General features: G+C 42.6%; 1 protein-coding gene across 4 annotated transcripts in view; it reads right to left on the bottom strand.

The window, feature by feature from the left end:
• Positions 1 to 15,724: 15,724 nt before the first annotated feature.
• Positions 15,725 to 22,420, bottom strand: part of PLPPR5 (phospholipid phosphatase related 5) — a 241,699-nt gene continuing 235,003 nt past the window's right edge. For all 4 annotated transcript variants that reach the window (XM_053248523.1, XM_053248524.1, XM_053248525.1 and 1 more), the window contains one exon: positions 15,725 to 16,359. In XM_053248523.1, coding sequence (XP_053104498.1) covers positions 16,327 to 16,359 — 33 coding nt within the window. In that variant the 3' untranslated portion in view covers positions 15,725 to 16,326. The remainder of the gene's footprint in view (positions 16,360 to 22,420) is intronic.

Below are 22,420 nucleotides of genomic sequence, written 5' to 3'. Positions count from 1 at the left end.
TTAGAGATTGCGGGGTATGTGTGTGTGTGTAGGGAGGGAGGGAGAGTGGGAGGGAGAGGGAGAGGGGGGATAAATTAGCTTTGTTCAACCAAAGACATCCAGGAAAGTGCTTGCATTAAGTGAGATGGGTAGCATGATGTTGGATTTTAACCAGGTATTCAAATTCATAATGAGAAGCTCATTGGACAAGTCACTATTTCTAACCTTATTGACTGTTGGGAGATTAAAAACAGGATAACACAATAGATACAAAAGAGTGGGTCTATAGCTGTCATCCAGACTAGTGCTCCACCAGCTCTTTCCTGACCCCACCAATTTTCTTTTAATCCCAGGACCTTCATCCATCCTCCATCTTACAAACAGTCCTTCTCCAGAACAGCTTTTCTGGTGACTCTGGAGGCTTCAGTGACAAGGAAGGGGTGGGAAAAATCACTTCCAGTTTGTGCAACAGCACAAATACCAGTCTGGATGCTAACCAAATATGATTAACTAGTATTTTTAAGCCCGTTATGATAACGGGCGCTAGCTTTCTATCCCGTCTTTTCTGTCTCTCTCTCTCTCTTTCTGTCTCTTTTTCCCCCCTTGTCCCCTCTCTCTTTTTGTTTTGTGTTTTTGTTGTCTCTGTTTTTGTTCTTCCTTATTTTGCTTTTACTTTTTTTGCGGGGGGGGGGGTTGTGGATGAATAACAGCCAAAATGGCCCATGAGAAGGTGGCCGCCCCCGCCTATTGCCCTCCCGCGCACCCAGCTGCCGGAGCCCACCTTACCCGCTCCAGCTCGAAGGAGAAGAGAGGAACTCGGGAACAGAGCTACTCTCTGTGTTAAGCTGCTGCCCATACTGTCGCAATGGACGCAATAGGCGTCCTTTGCGTACATAGCGGCAGTTTGAGCAGTGACTTAGCACAGAGAGGAGCTCTGCTCGTGAGCTCCTCTCTTTTCCCTCGGGCTGGAGCGGTTAAGGTGGTCTTCGGCAGCTGGGTGGGCGGGAGGGCGATAGGCGGGGGCGGTGACCTTCTCATGGGCCATTTTGGCCCTTAATCTTTTGGGGGGGGAGCGGCGAAGGTGATTTTGGGCAGCTGGGAGGGCGGGTGAGCAGGCGGGGGCGACGGCTGTGAGCGGGCGGGGGCCTCGTTGGCGGCTTCGCCGCCACCTCGCCCAGCTTCCCTGTCCCCCGTCTCGGTCTTCCCCCGCCGCCACTGCCCTCGCCTTTTTCAGGGCGGCCGCTTCTGGTTGCCTCGGCCTCCTCTCGCCGTGCCGCAGCTCATGGCCGAGGCGGCGGCTCCGCCGCCGCCTCGGCCACTTTCCCCCGCCGCCACACACCGGCTAATGGCCGCCCATGGCTGTGGGACACTGGTGTCTGAGGTCCTGTGTCCCTTGGGCTCTTCTGGGCCTGCGCTTCGCGCAGGCCCAGAACATCCCAGGGAGGCAGGGACGCAGATCCCCAACATTCCAAAGCCACGGCCACTCACTTAGCCTTTTATTATATAGGATATTTGGTGATTCTCTTTATTTAGAGTCTTTTAACGTGGTGATTCTCTTTATTTAGCAGGGGGGGAGTAACTGGCCCTATCCACCCCCAGCACAGTACTTCCAGTGACTGTTGCTGGTGTGTGTCTTATGTTTATTTTTAGAATGTGAGCCCTTTGGGGACAGGGAGCCATCTTATTTATTTGTTATTTCTCTGTGTAAACTGCCCTGAGCCATTTTTGGAAGGGCGGTATAGAAATCAAATAATTAAATAAATTAAATTAAATAATAAATACTTAAATTGACCTGTCATCAGGAAAAGTATAATGTATAATAAACGTCTATTTCAACCAGTATGGAGCCAGTTTTGTTCACACCTCTTATGAGTGCAAAGAGGGTAAAATTCCAATTAGTTTGCTGTATTGACATTAGCTAAAGACCTGCCTGGGCCATAATCTCTGCTGCTGTGGGGATCACTTCCCTGCAGCTGCCACTTTTGCTTTTGCCTTGCTGCCCACCTTTTAAAGGACATTCTTTCGCAGTGTTTCATCTGCTTTTTTACGAGTGTTTCTTGCCTAATACTCGCCAATTAATCTAGATCTGTGCTCTGTTTCTGCTTTTATACTAATTGCTCAGGTAGTCATCAGGGATTCTCCAATATAAGAACCCACACTTCCCATTTAGACTGTCAAAGAAGACCAATACACGGGAAGATCTCATTTTACACTTAGTAAAATGTTTTCCAGGCAGCTTAAAATCAAATCTTCTGTCTCAAACAGGAGTCATGGATTGCTGTCTTTTCTTTTACTAAAACCAACACTTCACTCTAGATTCCAGCAGCCTATTTTTAGCATTTCTAAGTATTATCCAGATTTAAGAAGAGAGCAGCTGCCTCTTAGAAAGCAGAAGAACGGGACAAACCAGGCTGTCTCAAAATGAAACCACTACACTTTTCAGTAAAAATGCTGATGCTACATCAAGAGAGCAGACTGCTTCACTGCTACACAGCCAGCATAGTATAGTGGCTAGAGTGCTGGACTAGGACCGGGGAGACCTGAGTTCAAATCCCTGTTCAGCCATGATACTTGCTGTGTGACTCTGGGCCAGTCACTTCTCTCTCAGCCTAATCTATTTCACAGGGTGTGAGGAGAAATCTAAGCATGTAATACACCACTCTGGGCTCCTTGGAGGAAGGGTGGAATAATAATAATAATGATAATAATAATAATAATAATAAATGGTCATAAGATTCATGACAGAAATACAGCAAACATATCTGTGGGATAGATATTAATTTACAGCATTTGTTTTGGTGACCACCACACCCACTTATATGAGGGTTAATTTATACTTTTGTGAGGCATACAGCAGAAATTATAGTGGCTGACATGATTAGGAAAATTACTCAAAGTAGCCCCATTGAAATTAAAAGAACAAGCTAGGCATTGATTCACTCATCACTTTGGTCTCAATGGGACTACTCTAAGTAATTTTCCTCATCATGTGAACCAACGTACATATGGAATGTAACTTTCTTCACATTTCTCTTTTAATTGTTCAGACAGTGCCTCCTCAGAATTTAGATATTCTAAATACAGAAAAAAGACCTTGTATTTTCAAAGCAACAGCTGCTTGAAAGATGCCTATGCTTTATGTAAACTTCAGAATTGTGGTTATCATCCCAAAGAGCATTAGAATGCCTGACAGAGTATCAAAGCATATGACATCAACATATAAAATGGCTGCCAGTATGGTTCTACCAGAAAGAATGGAAATTTTTTGAAACATTGCCAGCAGGGTAATGGCTCATTAGGCTCAGGCCCCTTCCACTTCATTAGGGGTGTATATAGAACCGGTTTGGTACAAATTCAGACTGAATTCAAACTAACCTGGCCCCATCTGGTTCCAGGTCCAGTCCTGTTCAGCCAACAAACCGGGCTGAACTGGTTCACAGGCCAGTTTAGGGGATACACTGGAGAATCTGGCAATGATTCCCCTTTGGCTGCAGCCTGATTCTCTTTTCCTGGGCCACAGCCAGCCCGGGCTGTTCTTTAGGAGGCCGGGGGGGGGGTGCTGGAGAAGCCCCTGCCACTGCCACCAATGTCTCTGTCACCACCTCTAAAGAGAAGGTACTAAGTACCTTTTTTCTCCCCCGACCCACCACCTTAGTATAGGGAATGCCCTTTAGTTGTAAAGGGGAAACCTCACAGGCTTCCCCTTTATAAGTATATCATCTGAGCTGGTTCGGACTGGTTCTTTTAGAACTGGGGCCGATCCACATTCAATCCCCCCCTTTTGGGGGGCCAGTTTGGTTTGAACTCGGACCAGCCAAACTGGGCTGCTTCAGGGACCCAGGAGATGGTTTAGATCTGCCTGTTATGAACGGGGTTATACTCACCCTGAAAGATCAGGTATGTAGCTTGGGAGTGCTTCTGGACCCAAAGCTCTCCCAGGTTTCGCAGGTTGAAGTAGTGGTCAGGAGTGCTTTTTATCAGCTTTGGCTGATAACGTCAGCTACATCCATTTCTAGAGGTAAATGACCTTAGAACAGTGGTACATATGCTGGTAACCTCCAAGCTTGATTACTGTAATGCGCTCTACATGGGACTGCCTTTGTACATAGTCTGGAAACTACAGTTGGTGCAGAGTTGCAGCCACATTGGTCCCTGGAACACGAAGGGACCATATAACATCGGTTTTGAAAGAACTGCACTGGCTGCCGATGTGTTTTCGGGTGAAATGCAAAGTGCTGATTATCACCTATAAAGCCCTTAACGGCTTTGGTCCAGGCTATTTGAGAGAGCACCTCCTTTGTTATGAACCCTGCCACCTCTTATGATCTTCTGGAGAGGTCAGGTCACAGTTGCCACCAGCTCATCTGGTGGCAACTCAGGATGGGCTTTCTCTGTGGCTGCCCCAGAGCTTTGGAATATGCTCCCTGCTGACATATCCTTCTCTGTTTTCAGGAAGACCCTCAAGACTCTCCTGTTCCCGCGTTTAAATAGAATTAATTTTAACAATTTTAATTTGTTTTATACTATTGTTTTTATTGTCTTTCATGTATTTTAATCTGTGGGGCTTTTTAAAATATCTTAAATTTTGTACACCACCTAGAGAAGTACATACCAGGCGGTATAAAAATATAATAGATAGATGATAGATAGATAGATAGATAGATAGATAGATAGATAGATAGATAGAATTATATTTATTTGTTCCAGTCATTTATAGGCTGCTTTTCCTGTGCTCCAGGTAGTGAACAACAACATTTAAAAAACAAACAAACCATCAATTAAACCAAACAAAAAGCAAAAACAGAACTGAGGGTGACAGCCACAAACAACAAAAACTACAGCTTTGCACTAAAAGCCAAGCAGAAGTGGGACATTTGGTCTGGAGAGGAGAGCTGCTCTTGTGGTAGCAAGCATGACTTGTCCCCTTAGTTCTAAGCAGGGTCCACCCTGGTTGCATATGAATGGGAGCTTAGAAGTGTGAGCACTGTAAGATCTTCCCTGCAGGGGATGGAGCCGCTCTGGGAAGAGCAGAAGGTTTCGAGTTCCCTCCCTGGCTTCTCCAAGATAGGGCTGAGAGAGATTCCTGCCTGCAACCTTAGAGAAGCCGCTGCCAGTCTGTGAAGACAATACCGAGCTAGATAGACCAATGGTCTGACTCTGTCTATTTATTTATTTATTTATTTATTTATATTACTATACTGCCCCAAAACGTGCGTCTCTCGGTGGTTTACAATTAAAATCATTTAAAACATTAAATCAATTAACAATTAAAATCATTTAAAGGATTAAAAATATTTAGAAACCAGTATTAACGTAATTTAAAACTATAAATCTAATTAAAAGCCTTGGTGAATAAATGTGTCTTCAGTGCCTTTTAAAAAGTTGCCATATGGCAGCCTCCTATGTTCCTAAGAGGCATTGCAAATGTTGAAAGGAAGGTCCTTCCATAACCCTGTAGCACCAGATATAAAGGCCCCGTTTCTGGTTTCAGCCATGCTCATCTCAAGTGGTGATGGAATCTGAAACAGGGCTTGACCTGATGAACAATGGAGGCATGGGGGACAGTTTCAGAGATGAGTAGGGTCCAAGCTTGGAAAGGCTTTAAAGAAGATGGTGACTGACATCCTGACTAATGAAGTGTGCGTGAAGCAAAGCAAGTGCATGTACAGCTACTGTGTTCCAGATTAAAGTAGTGTGGCCAGTAACCTAAAGGGAGGGATTTCCACCAATCTCCCCTTCCCTCTGAAGTGCTCTGTACTTCCTTTGCTGTATGAACACTTCATTACTTAGGATGTCAGTCAATCTCTCTTTGATTGGTTGATTGATTCATTGATTGATTGATTAAGTGCCATCAAGTCGGTGTCGACTCTTAGCGACCACATAGATTCTCTCCAGGATGATCTGTCTTCAACTTGGCCTTTAAGGTCTCTCAGCGGTGCATTCATTGCGGTCATAATCGAGTCCATCCACCTTGCTGCTGGTCATCCTCTTCTTCTTACTGGTTGTTAAATGTTGGTATTGTATGTTATTTGTATTCAGAACTTGCTGTAAGCTGCTCTGAATGATATTTACAGAAAAGGGATACAAGTAAATAAGAATATCTAACATATTAGAAATAATAGTAAAAATAAATATTGGCCCAAATGATGCGCAAGGCAATGCCAGCATTTCAGGTCGGCTGGTGATGGTGCGCACATGGAAGCCAGCCCTATCAGTGTTGCACAAGAGTGTAAATGTGCAACTACTTAAAACAGCACACTCGCATGCGTGCAGCAGATCTTACGTTGTTTCCAATGTAAGCAGCACTGTTCAAGTGTGGGCATTCTGTTTTAAGTTGTACAACTGTACTCTTGTGCAACACTGCCAGGGCTGGCTTCCATGCGTGCAGCAGTGCCAGCCCATCAGGAACGCTCATGTTGCCTTGTGCATAGTGTCAGCCAATAATAGTAATGTAGATAAAGAGAATGCCAAGAAGATGGCAGCCATACATGACAGATCACTTTGCATTTGTACTAAAGCAACAGTGCTGTCTTTGCTACACTGAGAATTAATTTACATTTCTGCATCTCTACTAATCATCTTTGATTTTTCTCTCCCCTTCTTTCTTGCTTTCCTCTTGCTCTATGAAAAATGCTTGTTGTTCATCCCTGCTTTACTTAATGGTTTATGGTAATCCTGGGAGCACATACTATCACACCTGCATTTCACATGTCATCTAGGACTCTTCTTCTTCTTCTTCTTCTTTTTCAAAAGGAATGCTGAAAAATACTCTGTAAAGCTCCCTGCTGGCACAAATGTGAAAAAATGATGGCAAAGTGGCCTTGAAGCATTTGCTCTAAAGCACATTGGAATTAAAAAGGAATTGCAAATAGCCATGAAATTTGCGGTTGAAAAATAGTGACATTCTCCCCACCCTTTAATATATATTGCTACAATGAACATTTGGAAAAGCAGAAGACTTGCAAGCCCAGCTGCTGCCTCCAGATGCCTTCTGCATTGCATAATTGCAAATACGCCAGAGAATATGTATAAGGACATCTAAAAGAGTGTAGATATGTACCCAGCTGGTATCCCCATATGCCTTGTCATAATTTCGCATTTCAGACACGACGGACAAGACTGAGCATCGGAACTTATTTTTGAGCTTCTTATGAAACCATGGTTTTCAGATTCTCTTCCTGGCGTCCCATGCGTTCCCCAAGAGCTGATCCAGCATTCCTTGAAAAGAAGAAGGGGGGGCAAACAGACTTGAAATTGGCTTGTGAGCTAGTATTCCTTTGCAATATGCAGCCACAGGGCAGTGTTAATGCACTCTAAGACAAAATCTCAGATTGTGCTGGGGAAGAGTGATAAAGCTCTGTAGTCCCATGGCAAGTGTGCACTCATTTCCACCTGTTAAGGAATGAGTGCATGCTTGCCATGGAACTGACTGCACATGGCAAAAGAATAAGGGTTCACAAACCAATGCTCACTGAGGCTATATGCATCAGGATTTTACAGGAGTCCTGTTGAGGCATCCTTCTACTTCTGGGCGCTGTAACCATGTACAACATCCACAACAGCATATCAATAAGTTGCAACCCTGCACTAACACACTCTTAAATTCCAGCTTTCACTCTCCATCATTACAGTATTTTTCTGAAGAGACAAACTCCCCCCCCCCCATGATTAGAACACTGGAATGATCCACCGTTCTAATCACAGGAAGAATATCCCTAAGACAACAGCATTTGTCTCTCCAGAAAGACAAGCACTGTAATCAGGGGTGTAGCAAGGTTGTAGTGGGCCCAGAGACAAGATTTTAAAATGCCCCCTCCCCCGAAGCACAGCTCATGAAGTAAAGAAATCTTAAATGAAGCTGAATAGTGGTAACAAAAAACATAATAAAATTTATATCTATATCTGTATCTATATCTATAAAAAACCTATGTGCCAGAATAGAACATCATCCTAAATTATTTTTTAAAAGGTTTTGTAAATTGTGGACAATGCAAGTCATTTAATGGTACTAGAGAAAGACATGCTGTTCTGGTAGCTCACACTCGCATCCATTTCGGAGGATGAATACAACTGAAGGAAGCCCGGGTGGGTGCGTGGCTGGGGGAGTCAATCATGTGACTTGCCTCGGGGGGGACCCCCAAGGCCATGGTCCCCAGACATCTGTCTTCCCTTGCCCTATTATAGTTACGCCCCTGACTGTAACAGTGGAAGGGGGTTAGGGTTAGTGTGTATTGTCCTAAGGCAGAGCTTTCCAGCACGCTCTCAGGTATGTTGTAGCTATGTACAGTGCCCACACTTTCATAACACCTGAACAATGATTATTATTAAGTCTGGTATTATACTCATCCAGCTAACTGGCGAATAACAGCAATGAATAAATTTCAAACAGGTGGCATTTTTAAAAATATGTGGTTCTGCCATTTTGTTGTTTATTTTGCTGTTAGGAATGTTCTAAATTTTTTAGAATTTGTTTTGGGTTGAATTAACTATTTTGTTGTATTGTGATTTTATTGTAAGTTGCCTTGAGTGCCTTTTTGCCAAAAAGGCAGAATAGTATTTATTCTAGAAATGTATTACCCCACCATTCACGCACAATGGTTTCCCCAAAAGGCTTACAATAAAATAAGAAAGCAAAATACTGTATTGGAACAAAACAAAAATTAAAATAAATCTAAAACCATAAAAAGCTAGATCAACAGAAATGTTAATATCAATAAAAAGATGGATCCCCAGTGTTCTTGAGAAAGTATGAGGAACATTTTACACTACATCTACGGTGAAGTAATGATTTTAAAATATGCTGAATAACTGAGTTTCAACAGTCCCTGAAACAAATTTGGACAAGTTCTAAAAAGTGTTTGCAAGTTCAGCAGAAGCAACTATAGAGAACAAAATCGGGGGAGGGGGGGACTCATTTGCATGTATTAATCTACGTATGTACCTCTGAACTGTGACCATGAAGTTAAAAAAATCCAATGGGGAAAATCTCAGACTTCTCAATGGTAAACTGTAATGAAGGAAATATTGCCATATCTCAAATAAGACAACAGGACCTCACAAAATGAAGAGGACAAAGAATCCACATCATGCCAGAAAGGTGACCAAAGTTAATCGTCAAGAGCAGAACTGTATACCTTGTGGTAAGCCAAGGTGAATATAAATGACAGTTCACTAAGAGCTATATAAACGTCATGTTATTTGTCATAATATACCATGAAATTGTTTTCTCATGATAAATGCCAGCAGGTTGCTTATTCATTGCAACTAATGTGCACACAGCCTGACAATCCACAGGAGGTCCTAAAGGGTTTCCTTTGAAGAAAAAGACTGGCAACATTTGCTTGAAAAAAATTATTTTATTGTCTTTAAAAATACAGTACACAGCAGTGTGTCTCTTCCCCACCCTGCCACTGCTGATTCACAAAGAGAACATGATCAATTTAACCCAAATACTAGGCTGTTATAAATCCTGAGAGACAGACTCCGTTACATGCTGATTTACATAAGACAATATGCTGAAAAAAGAATCGTCTTTCTTTTAACATAAAAGAGTCTCTTCCTGAACTTATGAATCAGATATAAAATTTGCAGAATTGTTGTACTGCAATGACCAACTGAGGAGTTCCCTGAAATCCTCATTGTGTACAATTTTATGTAAAGTGGGCCCTAAATAACTAGACCAAAAAATGTAAACATACCAAGGGTGAACATATGGGATATGCTATGATTTGTCAGACATAACTGATACTTGAAGAAGTGGTGCTTGTTAACACACACATTGCACTAGCATAGTTAAGGGCTCTACTCTTTCCTTTTCACGAGCACTTTGGGAAATGTGTTGCTTTTTAAAGGAGCCACAGCATTACATAACTTTTGTGGGGGCCTATCCATACATCCTGCTAACCCCTGCTAACTTGGCAAAGAGGCACCTTTTAATGCAGTGATTCTCTTTATTTAGCAGAGGGAGAGTAACTGCCCCTATCCACCCCCAGCACAGTACCTCCAATGACTATTACTGGTGTCCATCTTATGTTTCTTTTAGATTGTGAGCCCTCTGGGGACAGAGATCCATCTTATTTATTTATTATTTCTCTGCTATACTGCCCTGAGCCATTTCTGGAAGGGTGGTATAGAGATCGAATTCATCATCATCATCATCATCATCATCATCATCATCATCATCATCTTGCTGTGCTCCCAGATGGGCGTAATAATACACAACTGGAAGTACAGGAATTATATTGTCTGTCATCTATAAAAATACATGTACTTGCCTCATGGAACATTCCTGCACCAACACGGAAGAATTGGCCATTTCTTCATGAACATCCCCATTAACTGTGTGCACCAGATATAGGAGTGCATTTATGCCTCAAAGGGTAATCCTGCTAACCACTCTGCTAAATGAGCAAAGAAGCACCTTTTAACGTGGTGATTCTCTTAGATTTAGCAAGAGGAGAGCAAATGTCCCCATCTATCCCCAGCACAGCATCCCCCCGCCCCCGGTAGTTGTTGCTGGTGTCTACCTTATGTTTCTTTTTAGATTGTGAGCCCTTTTGGGACAGGGAGCCCTCTTATTTATTTATTTTTATATGCAAACCGCTTCAAGAACTTTTGTTGAAAAGTGATAGATAAATATTTGTTATTATCATGTAAAGGCCACTTTGAACCAAGCTGAATCATATGGTACAGCTTTTACTAGATTACACTACTTCAAACTGGAGGTGGGAGATTTCATAAAAATATCCCTGTACACAGGAAATTAGAGATAATGTTAGGATCCTTCTTTGCAACATGCTTGTTTGCTATGTACAGGAAGGGATTTAAAACAAACCAACAAACCAAGAGGGAGTATTGAAACACAGAATGCCCTAATTCTAATCCACTCACCCACCCACCCCCACACACAAACACCTTTAGTCTGAAGTAATAAAATCTAGTGAACTCTCTTGGTTCTGGATCTGTTGAACACGGCAGCATTCATTTGTGCTGTGCTGAATGATGATAGTAAAACACAGCCATGATAATAATTGCTTTTGCTGTTAAAATTAGAAGGAAATGCAAGTAAATGACACTAAATGTAATAGTCTATTGACTATTCAAAATCAAATCACTTTATTGTGGTCAGTGCCCAACTTGATACAGAATTGAAAATCTGTACAGGAGCTACATAGAATCAATTTAGTAGTCTCACCCCTTCTTGCCAATAAGGTAAAACATAAAATATATGCACACGATCTCCACCAAGGCAAGGATCGCAGCGGCAAGGAATGCAGGGTTCCACCTACTTTCTCCCCAGATGATCCCTACATGTCTTTGTGGGCATACCACTACGCGCCCTCACGATCTACACTGATCCTGGCAGAGTGGATCTCTGGAGGCCGGGACAATGCGTTCCATGCGATGAGCATGGAACACTGGGGGAATCCCCCCATGATTTGTGTGCTCTAGGTGCCTGACTCTGTGTGTGTGTGCTTGGGCTGCAAACAGCCTGAGCATCCACATGATCCCGGCACTGGGGTTAAGGGTTCGCTTGTGCCCTTAAGCTCAGCTAAAGACCAGGGTTAAAAGCAGACTTAGGTGGGTGGGCAGTGCTGGGATCTGCGCTGATCCCGGTGCTGCACACAAGCAGCTGAGCCCAGGTTGGGCTGCCCTAGCCTACTCATGTGACTAGCTTTAGCAACTATGTGGGTAGAGCACAGGTATTAATCAAGTGGAAATCTTGCTCTTTTTTTTGGCCATCTAGGTTATCTAACTTCAGGAGTAGTGAAGAGCTAGATTGTCTTTTTGTTGGTTCAGTATGTTTGCTCAAAGTGATACAGAGAAAGCCAAGGGGCCTGGACCAGCCCAAGCTGGGCATGCTTTGATCCCGCTGGCCAACATGCTGGGCAGTCATTTGGTGTTATAATGGAGCTACATCCCTGTGCAGCAGGGCTGCTCTAAGCCCAGCTTATGGAGCAGCAGAGTGTGCATATTGGGGGTGAGGGAGCAATTTTTGATGACCCCCCCCCCACACACACACCTCCTTTAGTGCTCTTTGCCTTCCAGAATTACATTCCTTAGGGCTGTGTAACTCTACTGCTCCAGAATACTTTGGCTGAGCATGGAGCAGCTTTGCTGCACAGTAGGGATGTGCAAAAAATTTCGGGCACAGAACGATCTGTGCCCGAAACGAACAATTTCGGGTGATTCGGGGCCAAACCGAATCACCCCCGATGTCCCCCGATATTTTTCGGGCACGAGCCGAATCACCCGAATTTCGGGCATGAAAAATTCGGGTGATTCGGTTCACGGTTGATTTTTGGCGATTTTTTAAAGTTTTAGTGACTTTGGGGCAGTTCGGGGGCATAGCATGGGATCTGGGCAAAAGGAGTGGGGTGGGGTGGTAGTGCCTAATGGGTGCAGGCTGCCACCCCAATTTCAGGGGGATTGGGCAAAGGGCTGATTTTTGGTAAATTTCTGAAAATTTCATGTCTTTGGGGCATATTGGGGCAGAAAGTGGGGCCTGGGGCAGAATAGTGGGGTGGGGTGGTAGTGCCTAATGGGTGGAGGCTACCACCCCAATTTCAGGGGGATTGGGCAGAGGGCTGATTTTTTGAGAATTTTTGAAGTTTGGGTGTCTTTGGGGCAGATTGGGGGCAGAAAGTGGATCTGCCCCAAAGGAGTGGGGTGGGCTGGTAGATAGTGCCTAATGGGTGGAGGCTACCACCCATCCCCCATTTAAGAGTGATTGGGCAGAGGGGTGAATTATGGTGAATTTATTTGTATGAGGTTTGTCTTCATAAGGTGAAGTGTGCTAAATTGATTACTTCCTCATATTATTCATAGTAAAGGAAAGTGTGAAAAAGTGAAAGTGGGGTCATGAGAGTTGTTTAATTGAAAAATATCTCATTTGCTATGATTAGCAAATGAGATATTTTTCAATTAAACAACTCTCATGACCCCACTTTCACTTTTTCACACTTTCCTTTACTATGAATAATATGAGGAAGTAATCAATTTAGCACACTTCACCTTATGAAGACAAACCTCATACAAATAAATTCACCATAATTCACCCCTCTGCCCAATCACTCTTAAATGGGGGATGGGTGGTAGCCTCCACCCATTAGGCACTATCTACCAGCCCACCCCACTCCTTTGGGGCAGATCCACTTTCTGCCCCCAATCTGCCCCAAAGACACCCAAACTTCAAAAATTCTCAAAAAATCAGCCCTCTGCCCAATCCCCCTGAAATTGGGGTGGTAGCCTCCACCCATTAGGCACTACCACCCCACCCCACTCTTTTGGGGCAGATCCACTTTCTGCCCCCAAACTGCCCCAAAGTCACTAAAACTTCAAAAATTCTCAAAAAATCACCCCTTTGTCCAAACCCCCTGAAATTGGGGTGGTAGCCTCCACCCATTAGGCACTACCACCCCACCCCACTATTCTGCCCCAGGCCCCACTTTCTGCCCCAATATGCCCCAAAGACATGAAATTTTCAGAAATTTACCAAAAATCAGCCCTTTGCCCAATCCCCCTGAAATTGGGGTGGCAGCCGGCACCCATTAGGCACTACCACCCCACCCCACTACTTTTGCCCAGATCCCATGCTATGCCCCCGAACTGCCCCAAAGTCACTAAAACTTTAAAAATTCACCAAAAATCAGCCCTTTGCCCAATTCCCCTGAAATTGGGGTGGTAGACTCTACCCATTGGGCACTACCACCCCACCCCAAAATTTTGCCCCTGGGCCCCTTTTTACCCCCCGAATCAATTCAGATTCGGATTAAATCCGAATCCGAACCGAATCAAGGGTGATTCGGGTGACCCAGATTCGGGCACAAAACAGAACAGGGGTGATTCGGTTCGGGTCCGAGCCGAATCACCCGAAATCCCGAATTGCACACCCCTACTGCACAGTGCCATTCACTATGGCACTGAATGGCTGCTCAGCATATCAGCTGCTAATTTCAGGGGGAGGAATTTAAGCACATGCCTAACTTGCTCATTGAAAGCAAGGGGATTGAAAGTGCTGAACTTTGGCTGGATTGTGCCCAAAGTATGTTGAAGAAAGGTCTAGTTTACTCTTACATACTGAAAAAAATTGTTTCAGGTGAGGCTGTCAAGGGGAAATTGGCCCCTGATTATTTATTTTTGGTCACGCTGTGAAGAAGTGTTGGGTTGTATGTTGAATTTATGCAGCTAATTCCTATGTGACTTAAATAGAGGAATGTGTGCAAAATGGTTAGCTAGGCCTATTTTTCTCCTTCTCTTGTGTAATCCCCTTATTCTCTCATCACATATTTTGCTGATACATCAGAAAAAATTCCTGAGATATACAATAAGGAATTGGAAGGAATATAGCACTTTTGTTAACCTTATCATTTTCAAAAGCATTTCAAAAACACCCACTCCTATTACTTCTGGCATCCCAAGCTAAAGATCTTGAAATGTAGAACCTTCCGGCATATACAGTGTCAGGCTATAATATGGCTCACTTGACTCTGGCCGTTGTGATGTTTGAAAGGTAATGTGAAAATACCCTTATCTGGAAACCTAAATCCCATTTTCAAGAGTGGCTGGAGTAGTCTGGAACAGGGCTCCTCAAACTGTGGGTTAGAGCCCACGAAGGAGTTATAGTTTGGTAGGTGTCATGTTCTTGAAATTAATAATGGGGATCACTTGGGGACTAAAAGGTGAGACTTGAACTGACCAAATTTATGTTGTAGGTCCCCTTAGTAAAACTAGGAATTAGTGCTCTAGAATACTGGTCTTCAGCTACCATATTGTAACTACAACTGCATCACAACCTGAGCTAAGGTAACATTACATCACTGGTACCACTGTCATCTTTTGGAAAGAGGAGAAGAATGGAGAGGAAAGGAAGTAAGACCAAGAGAGGGAGAGAGGAGGAGTCCTGGTTCTGGAAAAGTGGTAGACCACTGCTCTGGAACATGTTTCCATTAGACAACAAAAAGTCTACTGGATTCTCCCGAACCAGTTAGTTACACTGATTTTGTACTGTTAGGGTCAACAGTAAGTTGCCAATGGTTTATCATTGATCGTACCCCGAGCTATAGCTGATATCCCTAGCTATAGCATGACCAGAGGCTTGCACTGCAACAGCTATTATGGCATCTTGTGAGGGGCAAGAGAGTTCTTTTCCATGTGCTGGTGAACAAAACAGGGAAGTGCCTTGCTTTAGCCCCTGTACCAGATGCAACAATGTGCCAGTGGGTGGAATTCCAGCCACTATAGTGACCATCCCTAGGATGGAGCACAATGTGCATGTGTTGTCTAACTTTTTCCTTATCCTGTAGAACTTTACTCTTCAGTGCTAAATGACCAATGGCAACTGCTTCAGCACAAGGAGTGGAGACAGACCTCAATGAGAGAGGAAAGGGATGTGGAGACCCCTTTGCACTGGGAATCTATGGCAGATTCATTCTATGCACTGCCCCTATGCATGACAGTATAGACTCAAGGTTTAAAGCTCTGAAATCACTTTTGGAAATGGGTCTTTGGCTATATCACATTAACCTTCAAGTACTATCAATGAACAAGCAATCATGTTCTCTTTATATTACAAATTAAAAAAGAAGAAGACTTAAGAATGGAGCCATTAACCTTCAGTAAGAGATTGTTAATCACTAAAAAAAAAGGATATCCCAATGCCTAAATGTTCTCCTTTCTAATTCTAACTACAGGGTACATTGAAGACATTCAAGAATTACAAAATCAACTACTCAACCACATGAAGTCAGGAAAATATCCAAATAATCTTTTTAAAATTATGATACAATACTTATTACAGTAAAAATTGGCATTTTTTTCCTTCAGAAGCAGAAGCACCAGTCGTAAGATATAAATGTGGTATGTGAGATACAGCATAATATGAAGTGCAAACGGCATTTTAGTACAGGATGTAATTCTTTAAAAAAATATGTATGTATATGGAAATCTGGTTGAATGGGAACAAGAGTCATGCTGGATTAAAAAGAAATAATGGAAAGCCCAACTCAATTAGACTCAATGGTGTACCGTCATATACTTACATGGCTAGTTAAAAAAACAATAAATAACCCTAGAAAGAGGAAATGGGTTTTTTTCTGTGTGTGATGTGCTCAGGTTCACTCTTTCCCAATACATCCCCACCCTTAATCCCTAAATGGTGCAATGCTTTTTGTTGGGAAAATACTCTTTAACTTTTGACATTTCAGGCTTATTCTTCATAGGCTGATGTCGATTTGAATGCTGCTATATCAAAGTTTTATTTTCTCATATTTAAAATGTTTCAGTTATTATGAGTGAACTGTGAAAAGAGATGACGTCCAATGTAGCGAATAGACATCAGTTTCGACATCATGTGACTTCTGCAAAGGCCGTGATGTGGTTCTACAAGGAGTAAACAAACAAAACAAAAAAAGAGGAAAGAAGAAAACAGTCAGAAGTCTTCACGGCCATATTGCTCCCCCCACCCCCCATCTACCATAACACTTTTGAGACATTCTCACATTTTAAAGCCATCTTATACAGGGGATAGGAGTGCTTTGCATTACAGTGGCAAGGATACATTTCAGTAGTACATCTAACATGTTCTACAAAAAAAAATTATGTATTTAGGAGAGAAACACATTTTCCAAGGGGGCATTTCTAAGAGAGGATGGATGGGAGAAAGGGTTGATTACTTCCTTATGCAATCATTGATTATTCCCTACAAATCTCCCCACTCCCCGAGATTGTTTTTCCCATAACGAGGGTGACTTCTTTTGGGGCCCAACAGAGGTCCCCTCCTATCCAACAATCCAATTTTGTAAATATCCCCTATTGCCACCACATGTTCCTAATGGGGGGGGGGGCGGGGAATCCTCATATCAGTTATTTCTACCCTTAGCCTCACAACATAATTTTGTCTTTACTGAATTTTTCATTACATAACAACCTGAATTCAAATTATGAGTAATTCTATAACTGACATAATTAAATTAAATTAAAACCTAAATTCCGGGAAGGGGGATAGCAGTGTCTGATAGGAGATCATATTGTGTTTCACTGTTAATAAAATTTTAATGCTGCATTTCTTTCTTCATCTCTTTTCTTAAAGATTAATTACTCCCAGAAAGCCATATGGCACAGAATGAAGAAGCAAAATGTTAAACGAAAATGACATTTGCTAGATGACAGTACATATTTAAAACATTTTTTCCAATCACTGAAATGTCTCCTTTATTTGTACACTCTTCCCTCTGATTCTTTCAACAGAACTGTCCACTGCACATCTCTATAGTGTATATATAAAGTGTATATAGTGTATAAAAGTATATATATATATATATATATATATATATATATATATATATATATATATGTGTGTGTGTGTGTGTGTGTGTGTGTGTGTGTGTGTATAAAATTCAAACCCTAATCTTTTAAAAACAAGATCTCAAATCTGACAGTAGTTGTCAAATGAGTTCATACTCATAGTCATGAAATGCAATTCCCCCCCTTTACAACCCAATACTTGATGGTTACTGTAACAAACAAAACCATCATGCCATTGGGTTTCCTTATCAAACTAGAGAAGGTTGACCATGATCTTCTAGAGGATTTTCTTAGGGTGTTGGATAGCTTGTTAGTTGCAGACTCTCTATTGTCAAGGCCTGCAGGTAGGGATGTGCATGGAACCAGTTCCGTGCACTCCCAAGAGGGCGGGGGGGGGTTCTTTAAGGGGCAGGGGAGGCGCGGCCTACCTGCCAGCCCCGTCCTGCTGCTTCTTACCCACTGGCACTCTTGCAAAAAGTGGGCATTTGGGGCTGCAGCATGCCTCCCTGCAGCCCCAATCAGCGCCGAGACACAAATGGCCGATGTGCATGCACTTGTGTGCTGTGCGCACAAGCATCAGCAATTTACGTTGCAATGCTGACTAGGGTTGCAGGGAGGCACACTCCAGCCCTGCATGCCTGCTTTTTTGTGAGAGTGCCGGTGGGGGGAGCAGCAGTGCGGCGTCTGGCAAGTAGGCAGTGCCTCCCCTGCCACTTAAAGGACCCCTCACCCTCCAAACTGGCTCGAACACCAGTTGACAGGACCGGCGCGGCACTAGAATGGAGTGCCAAACAGTTTCATGCACACCTCTATCCACAGCATTTGAACTAAACCATAATCTAACTTAAATTGTGTTGATTGATTGCAATGAGGGGAGAGTGGAATCACACCTTTATGGAAGATGTAAATGGGGGTCTATGCGTGTACAACTCTATGTGCAAACAAGCCATCATAGACTGGATATTAGCTTAGTTATTAAGAATAGCCAACATCCAAATACTGTGTGCATGCAGCAATGTGCTTCCATTTCTGAGGCATGCTTGTGTGTGTGTAGGGAGGGGGGAGATTTTCGACAATCTCCCCTTCCCCCCAGAAGTGCTCTATGCAGTGATCAATTATGTCCCTGAGGATTCTGTGGCCCACCAGGACATAACTGCACATTGCACAGAGTGTTTCCAGGGAAAGAGGAGATTGCTGAAAATCCTCCCATGTGCGAACACCTGCGCTTCAGAAGTGGGAGTGCATTCACTGCATGAATGCTTATTTTGGCTGCGCATACACACCATTACTTAGTATGTTAGCCAATATTTATACAACACTTTTCAACCAGTAAATAAATAAAACACAAAATGGTTTACGTTGCAAAATGAATGAGAAGATGGTTCCCTGTCCCAAAGGGACTAACAATCTAAAAATAAATACAAGGGAGTTACTAGCAACAGCCACTGGATGGCTGATATGCTGGTAGGGATGTGCACAAAAGTTTTGGTGGGGCGGGGAGCAGTACCTTTAAGCATGAATAAAGCAGGTGCTTATCTGCTCCTCTGCTGTCCTGCCGCTTTTCTGGGCATGCCACTGCACTGCTCAGAAGTCCCTGTGCGGCTGTGGGACTTCACCTAGCAGCCTGTGCACAGCAGCAGGACACACATGGCCACTGCACATGGTGTTTCTGACCACACAAATGGCCACCACACATGCAGAGAGGCCATATGTATGCCAGCATCATGCAGGGGCAGCTGGGAGACACCCCGCTGGTGTGCAGGCATAGCTGGAGGGGAGCGCTGGGATTACAACAATATCAGCAATTGGAGGAGGAGCAGGTATGGACCTGCTCCCCTCCATGCTAAAGGGGCTGTTGTAAGCCCTGTTTTAAAGGGATGTGCCCACGATTCAGATGCCAAATCGCGTTTCGGGCACATCCTTCCTCCTCAGAAACCTCTTAGATACAGAAAGATGTGCAATTTTTGCTCAACAAAGCATAGTACAATCTGCTTGCTGTTCTTCAGGCTCCAGCTCTCCTAGAGTCAAGGTGAAGCCACTGAGGTTGGGTATTCTGGAGAGTGCACCCTCTAACAGAGACTGCACCATCAGGACATCAGCGTTCTGTTTGGCTTTGGCAACTGTACAGAGCAGTAAATGAGTTTGTGTTGTTCTAATAATCAGAGGCCATTATTAGGAACAGCAACAGAAAAATTAAAAACACAGCATGCATAATAATGATTCTTGCCAACCAATACATCTCTGGAGGTGATCCAGTGATATACTGGTAAAGTCAAAAGGGACCAAATCAATAGAAAAAGTTACTTTCTACGTGGAAAAAGGTAGTGAATTGTTCAATTAGGAAAGCAGAATGCTAAGAACTGAACCTTAAGTGCAGGTTTCTGGGTTTAATCATGTTTAGCTATATATTAGATCTGTATTATTTTAATACTTCAATTAATATGGTATCATGTAGCTTCTGTACATTTTGAAAATGTATATGCAAATGGCATATTTGCATTTATACATTTTTATAATGTACCGAATCCATATAGAATCCATATTCAGTATTTAAAATTTGCATAGACATTATGAATATACACTCCTTATTTATATCTTGTAATTCTAATTCACACTTCAGAGCAAGAATGCTCTTAGCTGTTTATTAGACATCAGCCCTGAATTTCAAATTTCAAAAGTGCACATCTCTTCAACAAATGATTTCTCTTTAACTCCACCCGCCCCCCTGACTGCATGGAAAGTAAAGTAAGTATGGAAAACAAAACAAAACAGCTGCACAAAAATCCAATTTCCCAGAATGTACTTAGCCTGCACTAAAGGGCAGCATGTCTCTCTCACTGGCACAACACACTGCAAGTACATGCATGTTTACTTGAAAGTAAGTCTTGATTCATTCAGTGGGACTTACTTCCAAGTAAATAAGTATAGGATTGAAGTCTTAAACACACCAGTGCGCTTTTTTTTGCGCACATACGTTTATTGCCTTATATGAAGATGTTCAAATTGGTCCATTCCTGTTAGCCAGGAGAAAACCCTAAAGAGGCGTGCTTTAAAGGAATTCGGCTGGGACGATTCTTCTTGACCACTATCAATACTTTGATTCTGCAACACCTACAATAGTTATAGTTATAGAATCATGTTAGACATATATCCACATTTCACTTATTTAATCCTCACTGCAGCTCAAGGACATAATCTAAACAGAGCCACTTGACTTTTAACTGAAATAAAACTAGGAGAGGAAAGCTGGTTTGTGGTGGCAAGCATGACTTGTCTCCTTAGCTAAGCAGGGTCCACCCTGGTCGCATACGAATGGGAGACTAGAAGTGAGAGCACTGTAAGATACTCCCCTCAGGGAATGGAGTCACTCTGGGAAGAGCAGAAGGTTCCATGTTCACTCCCTGGCTTCTCTAAGATAGGGCTGAGAGAGATTCCTGGCTGCAACTTTGGAGAAGCTGCTGCCAGTCTGTGTAGACAATACTGAGCTAGATGGACCAATGGTCTGACTTGGTATATGGCAGCTTCCTATGTTCCTAGTTCCATAATGGGGCAGTGAATACAAAAAATGGGAGAAATATCTGATTAGAAAAGACGTTTAGAAGTTTTGTGAAAGTAACAACTTTTTTTGTTGTGGTTTAGATTTCCCTGGGCCTTTCCCAGACGGCGGGCTTAACTGTGGAATTAAGTGGGGTAAAGTAGAGCGAGATATGAGGTAATATATTAGCTACATATAAGAGCATATAAGACCTGGAGAGAATCTATCTATGTGGTCGCTAAGAGTTGACACTGACTTGACGGCACGTAATCAATCAATCAAGAGCAATAAAGATAATCCAAAAAACCTGGGGGCTGTTTACATAGTGCTGCCTTAATAGGGTTCCTCTCAGTTCTTTCCACATTTTTTTCATGTACTGTTCAAGTCCATGTAGGGTGGGCCACTCCCACCTTTCAGTTAAAAGTCAAGAACATAAATAGGCTTTTCTTAAAGCCTCATTTTTTGCTATTTTTTTTTTTAATTGCTTGGTGATCTGGTGGGTGGGTGCATACAATGTTCCACAAGATCACCAAGCAAATCTCTAAAGCCTCACTTTTTGCTTTGATAAAATTGCTTCGTGATCTTGTGGAATGTCATATGCACTTGTCCCATGCAGATGTGGGTGCATACAGTGTTCCACAATATTACCAAGCAAATGTTTAAAAAAGAAAAGAAACAAGTGAGGTTTTAAGAAAAGCCTACTTATGTTCTTATGTTCACCATAAAGTACAACTGGGAGTCAAACAGCCAGGAGGGTTTTCAAAAGGAAAAAAAGGAGATACATTTTATTAAAAGAGGAAAACAAAATGCACCGTGTGGGTGCATAGAACAATGTTCCACAAGATCACCAAGCAAATGTTAAAGAGAGAGGGAGTGAGAGAAAGAAAGAAAGAAAGAAAGAAAGAAAGAAAGAAAGAAAGAGGCTTTAAGAAAAGGCACTTTATCAAAAAGCCACTGTAAAAAGTGGAACTTTTTAGCACAGAGGTAAAGCAAGCTAAAATCATGTATTGAGTGCTCCCTGTGTGGGATATCACACAGGAAAACCCCAAAATCATGTATTGAGTGCTCCCTGATATCTCACACAGACTTCAAAATAAATCCGCCTGATGTCTGAATGCACACCTGCCCTTCTCGTGGTGAAGCAAAGTAAAATCACCACCTGGGATTGGGAATGGCCTGTAGGACATTTCAGTTTTTCTAGATGTGCCTGTCTCAAATGTTTCAAACAAATGTTGGAAATGTGGACACTGTGAAGGAACTTTTTTTCATATGTGGTGGTCGTATAGGAAGGCAAAGGCCTTTTGGGACATGATATATAATGAGTTAAAGAAAATTTTTTAAATGACATTTCCTAAGAGACCAGAATCCCTCCTGCTGGGAATAACGCAAGGAGAGTTTTCCACAAGAAATTTAACATTCTTTATGTCAAGTCAAGTTAAGTTTTATTTACGGTCCTTTATGTATGCAACCACGGTGGCCAGAATAGTATATGCGCAGAAATGGAAGGATAATGAATTGCCCTCAAAAGAAGATTGGTTGATAAAAATTTTGGAATATGCTGAGATGGCAAAACTTACAGTACTGATAAGAGATAAAAACTTG

This window comes from Hemicordylus capensis, chromosome 4 (genome assembly GCF_027244095.1).
Source record: "Hemicordylus capensis ecotype Gifberg chromosome 4, rHemCap1.1.pri, whole genome shotgun sequence".
NCBI classification, from domain to species: domain Eukaryota; kingdom Metazoa; phylum Chordata; class Lepidosauria; order Squamata; family Cordylidae; genus Hemicordylus; species Hemicordylus capensis.
This window is presented reverse-complemented; position numbering and strand designations above follow the sequence as displayed.